Here is a 12,922-nt window from a genome sequence, read left to right as displayed (position 1 = left end):
TCTGTACAACATTAAAGATAGTTTAGTGCTAACAAAGATTCGATCAAAGGAGAAATTGAGTGATTGCTTTTAGCTTCAGAGGGACCAACCCAGAAAAGGGCACATTCATTCTTGTAGCCTTTGTGTTGCACTTAGATCTTAAGCTCTTTAAGAGATTGGAATAAATTGATACATAGAGTATCTAAACCACTGAAGAGGGTCTGAAGTAGATGAAAATACAGCACAGATTCAAAAACTGATTGGTTGCTGGGCATGGTAGCAAACACCTATAATCCCAGAGACTCAGGAAGTTGAAGCAAGAGGATCCAAAGTTCAAAGCAACTTAGGCCTCAAGCAACTTAGTAAGACCCTATCTCAAAAATTAAAAGGGTCGGGAATACAGCTCAAGTAGAAAAGCATCCCTGGGTTCAATCCACACTGCCAAAAAAATATCAGTTACAGACTAAATCTTGCTTGTAACTTATTTAACTTATAAATGATACTAGTTATTTGTACATAAGTTATTTTTCTTTCACTTTACATAGTATGCTTTAGTTTATATGCTTAAAGGGGAATTAAAATACTTCTGAAAGTTTTTATATAAGTTCACAGAGCAACATAAAAACTACCAAAAAAAGTAAAAATATCTTTTATTTATTTACTAATTCATTGAAATTGAAAATAGAAAAATCCAAGTGTCTATGATGGTATTCAAGAAAGCAAAAATGTCACAAAACAAAATTCATTTGCCATAAAATTTGTGGAGGTGGCTATTTCACCAAATCCTTACTCTACAAATTCTAATTAAAAAGAGGAGAGAGAAATAAACAAAAGAACTATGTGTCAGGATGACCAAATAGTGCAACTGTGAAGAAAATGTCCAACTGATAAGAAAATATCAGCTAACAGAATTAATGAATTAGAAAGCCACTATTTAGAAAGAAAGTCTCTATTTTGAAGCCCCTAATGAAATAATCAACTCAAGAGGTGATCATTAGTGAATAATAAAACACTTGGGTAAAGGTTGATTAGGAACTGGATATATACATGGCATAAAATTTACCCCGTGCTGCTGGCTCAACTCAGGGATAAATAAGGTAGGACAGAGGCAGTAACCACCAGAGATCTGCACCCATCTTGCATCACTCATACTGGGACAACCAGAGATTATGATTGAAATATAATGAAATATCCTTATTTTAAAAATGAAACCTAAATCTAAGCAAGCCTTATAATGGGGCTAAATGCTATGTCCTCTCAAAATTCACATATTGAAATCTTAACCCCCAAGGTGATAGAATTAAAAGGTAAGATCTTTAGGAGATGATTATGTCATGAGCATGTAGTGTAATCCCTTATGATTAGAATTAATGTCCTTCTAGAGACACCAGAAAGCTAGCTGGGCCTATCAAGACACAGAAAGAAGACACCATTCTATGAACCAGTAGGTAGATTCTCACCAGATGCCAAAAATGCCAGCTCTCACCTTGACCTTGAATTTCCCTGCCCCTAGACCTGTGCAAAACACATTTCTGTGGTTCTTAAGCTATCTAGTTTGTGGTATTTTGCTATTGTGACCAAATGGACCAAGACCAGCCTTTAGAACTAATGTACAGTTAACAAGAAAAATGAGAGAAGAGTGAAGATTTAAATGACACCATAGAAAGCAATCTGAAAATTACAGAAGAGGAAATATTCTACATGACAACTGACCTGGTTGTTCAACAAATCAATATCCATAAACAGATAAAAATATATGCATACAATAGTACTTTCTAGGTTAAGAGTCTTGAAATAAATAACCCAATGCAATGTGTCTTCCTTACTTAGTAAAATCAAAACATCTAAGATGTTTCAGAATATCTGAAGAAATCTGAACATGTGCCATGGAATAAATGACATAAAGAAAACATTTTTATTTCATGTGGGATTATATTATAAATATAAAGAAAAATATTTTTAAAGATCCACATTGAAGAATTTAGGGGCAATTGTCATTTTCTTTATGCTTGAAAATACTTAAGCCATAAGGAATGATGCAAATGTTACAAAATGTGTTCAACCTAGGTCATGGACTCATGGATGCCATTAATTTTGTCTCCTAACTTTTATCAAACCTTGACATTTTCATAACTTAATAATAATTTTTAAAATCCCAAGTAATGCAGATACATGTTTGAAATATATCCATTTCAGACTTTAAGATATTAAAACATAAGTGATGTAGTTTATCATTTGTCAATTTCATTTTTCTGTTCTCCTCCTGAAATTATATTACCAAAGACCAACTACAGTCTTTCATAGACAATTTCTTTGTAAAATTGACTTTTCAATCAAAACCAAAACTTTTCAGAAAGAGAATAAGGTCCATTCAGTCATATTTGTCAATTCGAAGAATGAATTCTAGTTTTCCATTATTTTTCTGTTCTGTTTATGAATATCCAATAGGAAACCAAAGAGCCCAAATTATTTGAAATCAAGGTACATCTCGGCTAAGTCTAACTCAGTACACCAAGTCACAAAACAAGTGCACTCCTGTTAATTTCTATCATGCAAGACCAATTTTGTTTATAATTTTTATGAACTTCTAGAACATGTTTCTCCTGAAGCCAACCTTCTGACTATTCACTTTACTTCAGCTCCAAGAAGGTGAACAAAATGAGGAAAAGATTGGCTAAAGTGGGTTACTTGATATTCTGAAAAATGTCTACCATTCCTTCTTCCACATCTACCCCTCTTAGAAGCAATACTTTCAGATTATTTAATAGTTGGTGCTTCTCTGTGAATTTTAGTTAGTCCTTCTGGCCTTCAAAACAACTGTTTGGTTAAATTTTAAGCACATATTAATATATCCTATCTCCTAAAGTGAACTCCATCTTTAATGTTAAGAAATGTGTTGATCAGAGAAGACTCACTGATGTAAGAGGTTAAAGAATCCTTATGATAAAATGGGCCAAGAAATAACAAAGGATAATATATAATTTGCTTATTCAAATGAACAAATATAGCTTCAAAAACATCTTGATCCACATTAAACATTGGTCAGGCTGTATTTCTCACACTCCTTGAAAGAACTGGCCCAGGAAGGAATAGAACACTGTCATAGCTCTCCCAAGGCTCATTATCCTCCATGATTCCATGGGAATAACTTTGTCAGACAAAAGTGAAAGACCATTTGTCAACCTCCGTCCAGCTCTAGCCAACCTTCACCAATCCCAGGTGAGGAGCCAGGGAAAAACATGGACTTCAGATCTGCAGCAGCAGCATCTGCAAATATCACAATTCTATCACTTATCTCAATACCACTGGCCCTGTTATTCCTAATTGCTTTTGGTGTTTTTTTTAATCTTTCCCTATTCCTGAAACACTGAGAAAAGAACACTCAAGTAGGCAAACATGAAGGATGAACAACCCTAAAGATTAAAAAATAAGAAGAAATAAGAAAATAAAAAGACGAATTCTGGGACAGAAGTAGAAAATCTAAATGACAGATAATTATTTAGTTTCACTTTTAAATATGTTCATGCTCATATATATACATTTTCAAAAGAAATTTCACTCAAGGAAAAATTCTATAGATGTGGGTCTGGTTGCACTAACAAGGCTCAGATTACTTTTTAAGAACCGTGTTTCCCACAGATAGTTCAGAGACCCTGAAGCTAAGACAGCTATCCTTGAGATGCTGCCAGATTTGGAGGGAAGAAAATCAGAGTTTTGGGGGAGGGGGGTATGTCAAAGTATCCTTCTAACTGCAGGATAGGGAGGACGAGGCAAGAACAGAAAAACTCGTGATTGGAAAATTCAGATAGCAAAAGAAGACTGCAGAGGCCGTAGGAGACAGGAGAGGAAATGAGATGAAAACTGAAAAGAGTAAGAGGTATGAATTGTTGTCATATGCCAAAGGCATATTGGAGGGAAGTCAGGAATTACTTTAAGAAAACCACTCCAAATCTAATTTCAGACCATTTAGAGATGAGATTTCAGGAGCTGAGAGTCCTGGCTGAATAGCATCAAATTGATCCACCTGATCCCTACCCTAATAATAACCAAGTTGAAGAACCAATGATCTAAAACAAACAAATAAACAGAAAAAAAAATCCTTTGGGGTCCATTTGCCAAATATGTACGGGTTCAAATCTTCAAATTCTCTCTCTCTCTCTCTCTCTCTCTCTCTCTCTCTCTCTCTCTCTGTGTGTGTGTGTGTGTGTGTGTACAATTCCATTAAATTTGGTCGTCAAGATTTAGGGGTGAAGAGAATGATTGCAAGCAAAAAGGACCCAGTGCGGGGTGGTCGGGGGACTATGTTGGGAGCCTTGGAAAGAAGTCTCTGGGGGTAGTGAACACGGTTGGAACAATTTAAAACCCATAGCGGAGGTGAAATGAAAAGAGATGAAGAAGAGAACTTCGAAAAGAAAAATAAGCAGGTGCAGGATGTGGGCAGAGACGAGCCCCATGCCACAGGTTGAGGAGCCTGTGAGGCTCAAAGTAGAGCGAGACCCCCCAGGGTTTTCAGGGCGTTGGGTGTCTGGGGCTGTTTCAGGGCGAGGATGAGCCTGTGTTCCTGATGTGCCCGAGAGGCGGTAAGGTGGTAGTGTGAGGCTGGAGGGAGAGTGGCCAGGTGGGGGCGGGGCTCACAAAAGGGGACCCTGGAGAACCCCTGGAGAGAGCACCGCAGAGGTACTGTCAGGAGAGGGGCGTCCAAGTCACTCACCCCATTGGCTGCGGCCATCTGCACCACGATCTCTGTGGCCGTCCTGCTGAAGTACCTGCCGTCGCTGCCCACCACCATGGTGCAGCCTTGGCGGTCGCGCAGGTCAATGGATGACAGCACGCTCTGGATGAAGTTGGGCAGGTAGTTGCGCTGGCCCTCGAAGAGGCCAGTGGGTCGCCGCAGTCCCCCGCCGCCGGTAGGCCGCTGGTCCTCGAAGGGCGCCGTGGGCACAGTCAGCACCGGGATGGGGCTCCCCTCCATGGCGCCTCCTGGCCGGTCCTGCTGCGGCTCCGTGAGTCCGCGAGCTGCAGGGAGTCTGCAGCGGGGCCCCCACTAGCCTGGCGGTGAGCCGGGACTCCGCCTCGCGCCCGGCCCCCTCCCCAGCGGGCTCAGCACCGACAGCTCCTCCTCTTTGCCCCTCCCCGAGCTGTCCCAGCAGTTCGACTTCCACCTTGGGACAAAGCTTACTCCTGCCCAACTTCTCTGTAGCCCGATCACTTGAGCTGTCCCGGGTTTCTTTTCCAAGCTGGTCTCACGTTTTGGAGTGTCACAAAAGCTGGGTTCTAGTGCCAGCTGGCTATCCAACCCACCGGGGACGCCTTGTCCCGCGCCTGTCCCCTGCCTTCCCCGAGATTGCCTCTCTCTGAGGCACAGCCTCCTCAAGATAGCCTGGGGGTGAGAGTTTGAGCAGGGTTTGGGCTTCTCCCACACCCTTGGCCTCTTAACCTTCCTACCCGGCAGTCCTCTCTCCTGATTTCCCTGCAAAAGGACAGAATACACTCACAAGTTTCTTTCTGGAACAAGGACTGGGAGGGAGTTGGGAGGGGGCTGAAACCTTTTGCCATCAGCGAACAGCCCTAGCCAAAAATAACCCTGGAAAGGCGAGCTGAGAATTGTTATCTTCTGCCAGCGGTGAAACTGGAGGCTGGGCGCTGCATGTGTGTCTGTGTGTGTATATACACACCCATCTGACCATTTGTTGCAAGGAATCACACACTGTCAGGCCCTTTAATCCAGTAGGACCCACCCTAGACTTCCACTTTCCCAAGTCTCTCTCAAGACACTATGCAGTATGGAAATTTTTTTTCATGTTTGTTTGTTGTGACAGTTGCAACAGCAGTGATACAAATACATATTTTCTTATTCTTCATACCCTTCTCATCATCCCTACTCAGCTCCTGCTTGGAAACAGGCTTGCTCTCACTGTATCTCTCTACACTTTTGAACTGTTCACCCCCATTAATTATTTTCAAGAGGAAGAGGCTAAAGCCCTTTTAAATGTCCTAACAGGAATGAATTAACACAGCCAAATTAAATGAGAACTGGGTACCAGGTTCTATACTGGTTCTATGCTAGGTCCTTATGCATCCTATATCCAGCAGAGGCTAGAGATATTTTCCCTTCTCACCATAAAACTCATTCACCTAAAATTCAAAACCAAGAAATCTCCATTGAAAATATGAATGAAAAAAGAAAAGGATAAAATTCAAACAGGGAAGAAACAATTCTTAGTTTTGTTTCTATCTTCTATCACCCCTCAGACATTTTTACGCTCACCAAAGCTACTGTTCTGAAATCTTCTGAGAATAATGTCCACATCCTGAGAATATAGTTGACTTGCTTGTTGCAGGGTTATAAAATGTTTGACCATAGTAAGATGACTGTGAGTAATAACTCATCGCTCATACTTGCAATAAAAGCTTTGCATATGTTTTTTCTTTAGAGGGTGAAAACAATGAAAAAAAGTAGGTATGGTATCCATATCCCCCACCAGTTTTTCAAATGAGAAAGAAGAGTTGTTGTTGGGGGTTTTTTGTTGTTGTTGTTGTTTTTGGTGAGGTCAATAAAGTAGCCAAGATGGCACTTGTATTGCCAAATTTTTTATTGTTCTCTTTTTAAATAAAATAATATTGAGGTATGATGGGAAAACTAAATTCATCAACTGAAACCTTCCGGGACTTTTAAGCCATTCTCATAAACAGGAACAAATGGATTACTTGGAGGAAAATGGGTAATGGGGAGATGTTGGTCAAGGGGTACAAAGTTTCAGTTGGGAAGAATCTGGGTTTTTTTTTGTTTTGTTTTGTTTTTTGTTTTTGAGATCCATTGCACAGCATGGTGACTACAGTTAACAGTAATATTTCAAAATTGTCAAAAAGGCAATTTCAAATGTTCTCACTGTGAAAAAAAAACAGATATTTGAGGTGTTGGATATGTTAGTTTAATCATTCCATATTATATGCATATACTATAACATCACATTGTATGGCATAAATATATTCAATTATAATTTTTCGATTGACGATTTTTTAAAAGCATATTTTAAGGGGTTGTTTTTCTCTACTCTGTCCTCTGTCTCCTAGAGACCATCCCTGTAAAGTTCCTTTCTTCATATTTGTGAGTTTGAGAGACCCTTGACTTAGCACCAAAGAGAACCTCAGAATTTCTAATGATCTCTGCATATCTCTAAAGCATAGGGTTTTCTAACATTGCCTTCTAATGACAGGTCATTTTGTCATTTCATTTCAAACTCCCCAGGACCTTATCTCCCCACTTCTAGCACTTCCCTCTCTCTGGTCATCACCACTGTTCTCTCCTACCACAGCCCAGCTTCTGCCACCATCCTGGAAATAAGGAATGGATACTACAGAACAGATTTTACTATTCTACTATCCAGGAGGTGATCCTCTTCCCTTGGGGCTAATTCCAAAATGCTGAAATTCTGGTCAGCCAGTTTGAAGCAACATACCCAATCACATAGTGAGGTTGTGATGTAAAAATAAAAACAGGGTCTTTGAAGTAAGGGGGCAGTGTTCCCCCAAAGGAAGGAGAGGTGTGTCACTACATAGCAATTGCCAAATACATAGTTGAAACTCATGGATCAAATCTTCTACAAATTATTTTATTCCTCTCTGAATGCACATAGCACTTGCATCTTTCATAAAGAATGTTTCATAAGTTGACACACATACACATATTCATATGTTTTTCCTCTCTATTAGTTACATGTGATCTTGAAATAATTCTGTAACCATTCTTAACCTCAGTGTCCTTACCATAATGGAAATTATGGTGAGCTCTGCCTCATAAATTTTGGGGAAGCTTCAAGTACTTAGTACAAACAGAAAGGTATTCAATAAATTCTACTTGCTCAAATTTATTGCCATCAAATTTATACTTTTATTATTAGTAATCTCTTATATAGCAAGAATTACTATAGGGCCTGGGGTTGTAGCTCAGTGGGTAGAGCACTCACCTAGCATGTGCTAGGCCCTGGGTTCGGTCCTCAACACCACATAAAAATAAGTAAATAAAATAAAGACATTGTGTCCAACTACACCTAAAAAATAAATAAATATTCTTTTAAAGAATTACTGTATATGTTTTTGTAGATCAGGATAGTACCTAAAGGGTCTTTGGACATAGGTGATATTCTATAAAAATTGGTTGACTTAATCTAGTTTGGGGACTATGAAAACTTAAAATATATGGAGTAAATTCTCCTTGAAATGTACAAAAAGGGTTTGCCAGCTACAAAAAAATTCTCTTCAAAGCTGCCTTCAAATTTCATCAAGCTAATTCCAATTAATTTTGTCCTGATGATGGAAAAAGGAAAACTGAGAGGGCTTTCCAGATAAGAAATGTCTCTTCTCACAGGCAAAATGAGAAGTTTGGATTAGATCCATGTTTCCAAGGGGTTTTCTTCAGAACACTAGTGCCTCCTAAATGTTTCACAAAGCAAGTTTCATGGCCAAATAACTTTTTAAATCCTATATATTCCACACATTCCTAGATCGTCACAATGCACATTTCATATTAAAAGTTCTGAGAGGCCTTAGAAAGAAAACATCAGATTAACTTCTTTAAAACTAGTATTTTCCAACCTGAATTTATATTTCTGGTTTGCTGAGGGAAAGAAAACCAGGCTAGCTTTGTGACCAAAGCCAGTGGCACCTTCCTTAACCTTTATCTCCCATGGATGGTGTCAGGGATAAATATGGTCTCAGATTCTCATGCTCATTTGCAGCATGTGTCATAACGAAGAGTAGCCCTGTTGGGCTAACGATGCCTTTCCGCCTTCTCTAAGCTACTAGAGAAAGGGATCACACTGAGAATTCTTGGCATGAAAGAGAGCAACTGACAGTCTTCCTTCCCCTGGGGACTCCCTTGCTCTCGGGATGTCATCAGCCACCAATCTTCATGTGGACAAGATTCTAGCTGGCTCAGCTAGACCAGCATTTCCCAAATGAGAATTTGGGACCAAATAAGGACTAAATACTTCATTTTTATCCCTTCTCGCAGGTTTGCAAAGCATGTTAGCATATTGAAGACTCTGTGAAGCTCTGCAGGAAAGAAACCTATTTAGTTTTAGCCAAGCATTTCCAGTTGACCATGGTCCTGTTCCAAAACACCTAAAAACAGGTCAATGACATTAACATTCCTTGAAATACTTTAGATCTCCGAGGATCCTTCCAGCCATATCATTCTGTGATTAATCTTAATTTTTGAGGCATGAAAAGATTAATTTCTATCAAGATTCTATTTAGAAGCTTATTCAATTGTGCAAAAAGGAACAGGTAAAATTGCCCAATTAAAAATAAAAAAAACCCTTGAGTAATTTTGAGACATTAGCTAATATATACAAATATACAGATGTACAGATATGTATAAGGATAGAATATAAAATCACATATATAATTATGCATATACATGTAATTTTATATTATATATTCTGTTCTTCTTTACTCCCTGCCTCTGATCTGCTGGCTGGCAGGAAAGCCCATGTCATTTTGGCCCATGGCAGGAGTACATGACTCCTATTGAGTCACAGTCCACTTCTGTGCACAAAGGGAATGCTAAAAACATGCTGTTGACTCACTGACTCAAAGAGAAGAGAAATGCCAAAAGTACAAGACAAGAGGCAGAAAAGCAGGTGGAAAAATGTCACAGGGCAGTCCTCCAAAGAAGCCCTAGGTCCCTTTTTAATCTGCCCAAACACCTGCTGGTGATGGAAAAGTCAAATATATATTTCAAACAACTCCTAAAATACCTTCTACTAAGCCTTCTGTTTCCCAATAAGTGAAACAACATGTGGTAATTCCAATAGAACTGGCTGCTTCTCCAATTCCTTCACTGCAGGGCCCCTAAATGCATGTTCAAGTAATACAAAGGTGCAAATGTATGTCTGGTAAATGCTTGTGCACTCGTCTCAGGCTTCAGCTGTTTCCCACGTTCATCAACAACTATCTGTGTAGCCTTGAACAAGCTGGCTACCCTCTCTAATGCTCAGTTTCACAACTGTAAAATGTACATCATAAAAGTTGAGCATCATATTTAAAAAGATAGTATGTGAGAATTGCTTGCATAGTACCAGTCACAAAATAAGGGCTTTAAGAAGTGATGAAATTATTATGATTACTGTTACAATTACCAAAATTAAGTACTTCTGTTAACTAGAACCATTACTAAGATATTACTACCAAAATAGTAATTATTAGTATACATATTGTTATTACTAATAACAATGATTCTTTTTCTTCATATCAGAGAATATTGACTTTGAGGGTAGGCATGCAAAATTTCTGTTGAAACTTTTGACACAATATGTACAATGACACATATCACACTTAAGGAACTGGTGCCATTAAAGATTATTTAAACATAATTTTAAAACTATGTTTACTGACCTTTTAATTCTCTTCAAGTAACTACAAAAGGAGCCATCAGCCCAACCCATGACAAGAAATCCAATTCCTCTGCAGTTTGTTTTTGAAGGTAGCCACAGGATACCTACAATAATGAAGTACAGTTCATAAACATCCTGAGGCCAGCATAAGGGACTGATGGGAAAAACTAATGTAGGTGTGGTTTCCTGACTCCTGTATGCACTGGACCCAACTTTGTAAAGCAGTTAAAGTTAACTGACCAACTTTCAAAATCTGTGGGTTTTGGAAAGCAAAAGATTTCATTGTAATTCAATTTTACCAAAAGACAATAAGTTACTGATCTGCTAAGGAAAAAGTCAATTTCTCAGTGTCCCTTATAGTACCTAGAAACCAATGGTAAACAGTAATAGATTATTTAAATTTGTTAGAAATATTCTAAGCTTCTTCATTTTAATAATAAAGCAAAAATTTTTATTTTCTAAAGGAATCTCCATATTTTTACAAATCGTTGGACTGTTTCAAACAACTTTAAAAAGGAAAATAATTTAGGTCTGTATTTAAAAGGAAATGTATTTTTCATGCTTCAACTGCATTTATCAGTCATTTGCAATCTCAGCATACATAGAATTTTTCTTTGGTGGTTTTGATGTTTGGTTTCTAGGAAGGAGCCCCCAATATGTATATATACACATACAACCCCTGTATAAAAATTTTAACGTTCCTATGTAAAGTAGTTTTCAAAAAGCTATCATATGCATCTTTGTCATGGAGTTGAACAACAAAGATATACCATCCAAACTAGTATTCCTGCCTTATAAATGGATTTTTTTTTCTCTCTTTTTTTTTTTTAGTAGTGAAGTCTGAGCGGATTTGCATGACTGAGAGTGAAATAATATGTTAGGATCTGCCAGCTTGGAGGTGTGAATAGATGTCATCCTCATTTCCTCTAACCCAGCCCAGGCTCAGGTTTTAATCATCTATTTATCAGGAACCACTGTCCCCAGAGATTCCCTGTGCCCTACAGGACCAGCTTTTTCCATCAGATTTGAACCTTATTTATTCATTCCCTCAGAGTGCAGCTAAGAGAGCCACATTGATTGAAAAATTAACTCAAGTTAATAGGAGAACAATGTACCCAACACATTACAGTTCAACCTAAAGTTTTCCAAACTTAATCCAGGAGTTGTACCAATTGTTGGGGATTTATAGGCTAAAATATGACTATCAACTTCAAAGGCAAGCAAGCATCTTCATTATTTTCTAATTTAATTTTACACTGTTACTGATTCCTTTGAAGCCAGAAAGTAAAAGTTATTTCCCAGCAAGGTGGTCATTTTTCATTTAATATGGGATTCATTTTTCCAACTTTTTGTGGGAGCTGAAATCAACCAGAAGTTTCCAGAAGCAGCAAAATCCCTTGTGAATCCCAGATGCTCCCAACAAATGTAACTGACTGGCTCTTTATTGAAAACAGCTCAGAGCTCGGCAATAATGTTTCTTCATTAATGTTACCAGGTAGCCAACATAAGATGCCATTCCCTTTCACAATTTGTTATTTCTTTTGTCTCTGGCAGATATTAATCATTGGGATTTGGGAATAAGGAAATGGAATGTCTAACAATTACTGGAAACTACTGAATCCATGTTATTCTTTAATTTTCATAACACTTTAATTACATGTTTTTGAAAAAAAATAATAAGTGACCATAATAATAAACAATACATCATTTTTCTGCAACAGGATTATATGAAAACTTTCACTGGTTTTCCACTGAAAATATTTAGTAACAAATGCATAGCTTATAGAAGCATACCTGTTAAGTCAGAAGTAAGATACCACCTGTGTTCAGCATTGGACTAGAAGTTCCAACCAGTCAACTCAATAAGATAAAAAGTAAGAATTGTAAGTATTGGGGGGAAATACATAATTTATCATTGTGAACCAGCATATTGTGACAAGATTATAAAATTCAAAAACATGTTTTAAAAGTATCTCTTTTAAAGTATCTCTACCAGATCCATATGTAAGATAAAAAGAAATAAATATTAACACAAAATAAATGCTAAATAAAACATTTCAACATTGGAAGATACTACAAATATTTAATATTTAAAGTAATCATTCTTTGAATTAAATTCTTAAATCCACAAAGCATCAACTGTACTCGCCAATAGTATTCAAATAATGTGATGTTCAGATCTCCTGGCAAGGTAAACAGTGCTACCTAGAAGCGAATGTCAAAAGTGCCAATTTAAGGACACATTTTGTTTCCAAACTTGGTATTTCATAGAGATTACTTACAGAGTTTATATATTTACTTTATTTTAAGAAATGATTCGCTGTTAGCTGCTGGCAGTGCCCTGAACGCATACACATACAGAGCAACAGATCCAAGGAAATCTGACTAAGGTTTCTCTTCTGCTTCTGTCCTGATTCCCAGCAATGTTGACCTTGACCTTCATATCACTGTTTCCTGATCTTACTTTAGACTTGGAGTCAATGGATTTCATCAAACTGGAAAGGTCTCTATTGGCTAGTAAGCCTTAATTCTCACAAAACAATAAA

At 37.9% G+C, this 12,922-nt stretch overlaps 1 protein-coding gene across 1 annotated transcript in view; it reads right to left on the bottom strand.

Annotated features, from left to right (window-relative positions):
• The window catches only part of Pgm5 (phosphoglucomutase 5), a 164,638-nt gene extending 159,097 nt beyond the window's left edge, over positions 1-5,541 (bottom strand). The window contains exon 1 of the mRNA XM_076846040.2: positions 4,691-5,541. Coding sequence (XP_076702155.1) covers positions 4,691-4,951 — 261 coding nt within the window. The 5' untranslated portion in view covers positions 4,952-5,541. The remainder of the gene's footprint in view (positions 1-4,690) is intronic.
• Between the last annotated feature and the right edge of the window lie 7,381 nt (positions 5,542-12,922).

Source organism: Callospermophilus lateralis, chromosome 2, assembly GCF_048772815.1.
Source record: "Callospermophilus lateralis isolate mCalLat2 chromosome 2, mCalLat2.hap1, whole genome shotgun sequence".
NCBI classification, from domain to species: domain Eukaryota; kingdom Metazoa; phylum Chordata; class Mammalia; order Rodentia; family Sciuridae; genus Callospermophilus; species Callospermophilus lateralis.
This window is presented reverse-complemented; position numbering and strand designations above follow the sequence as displayed.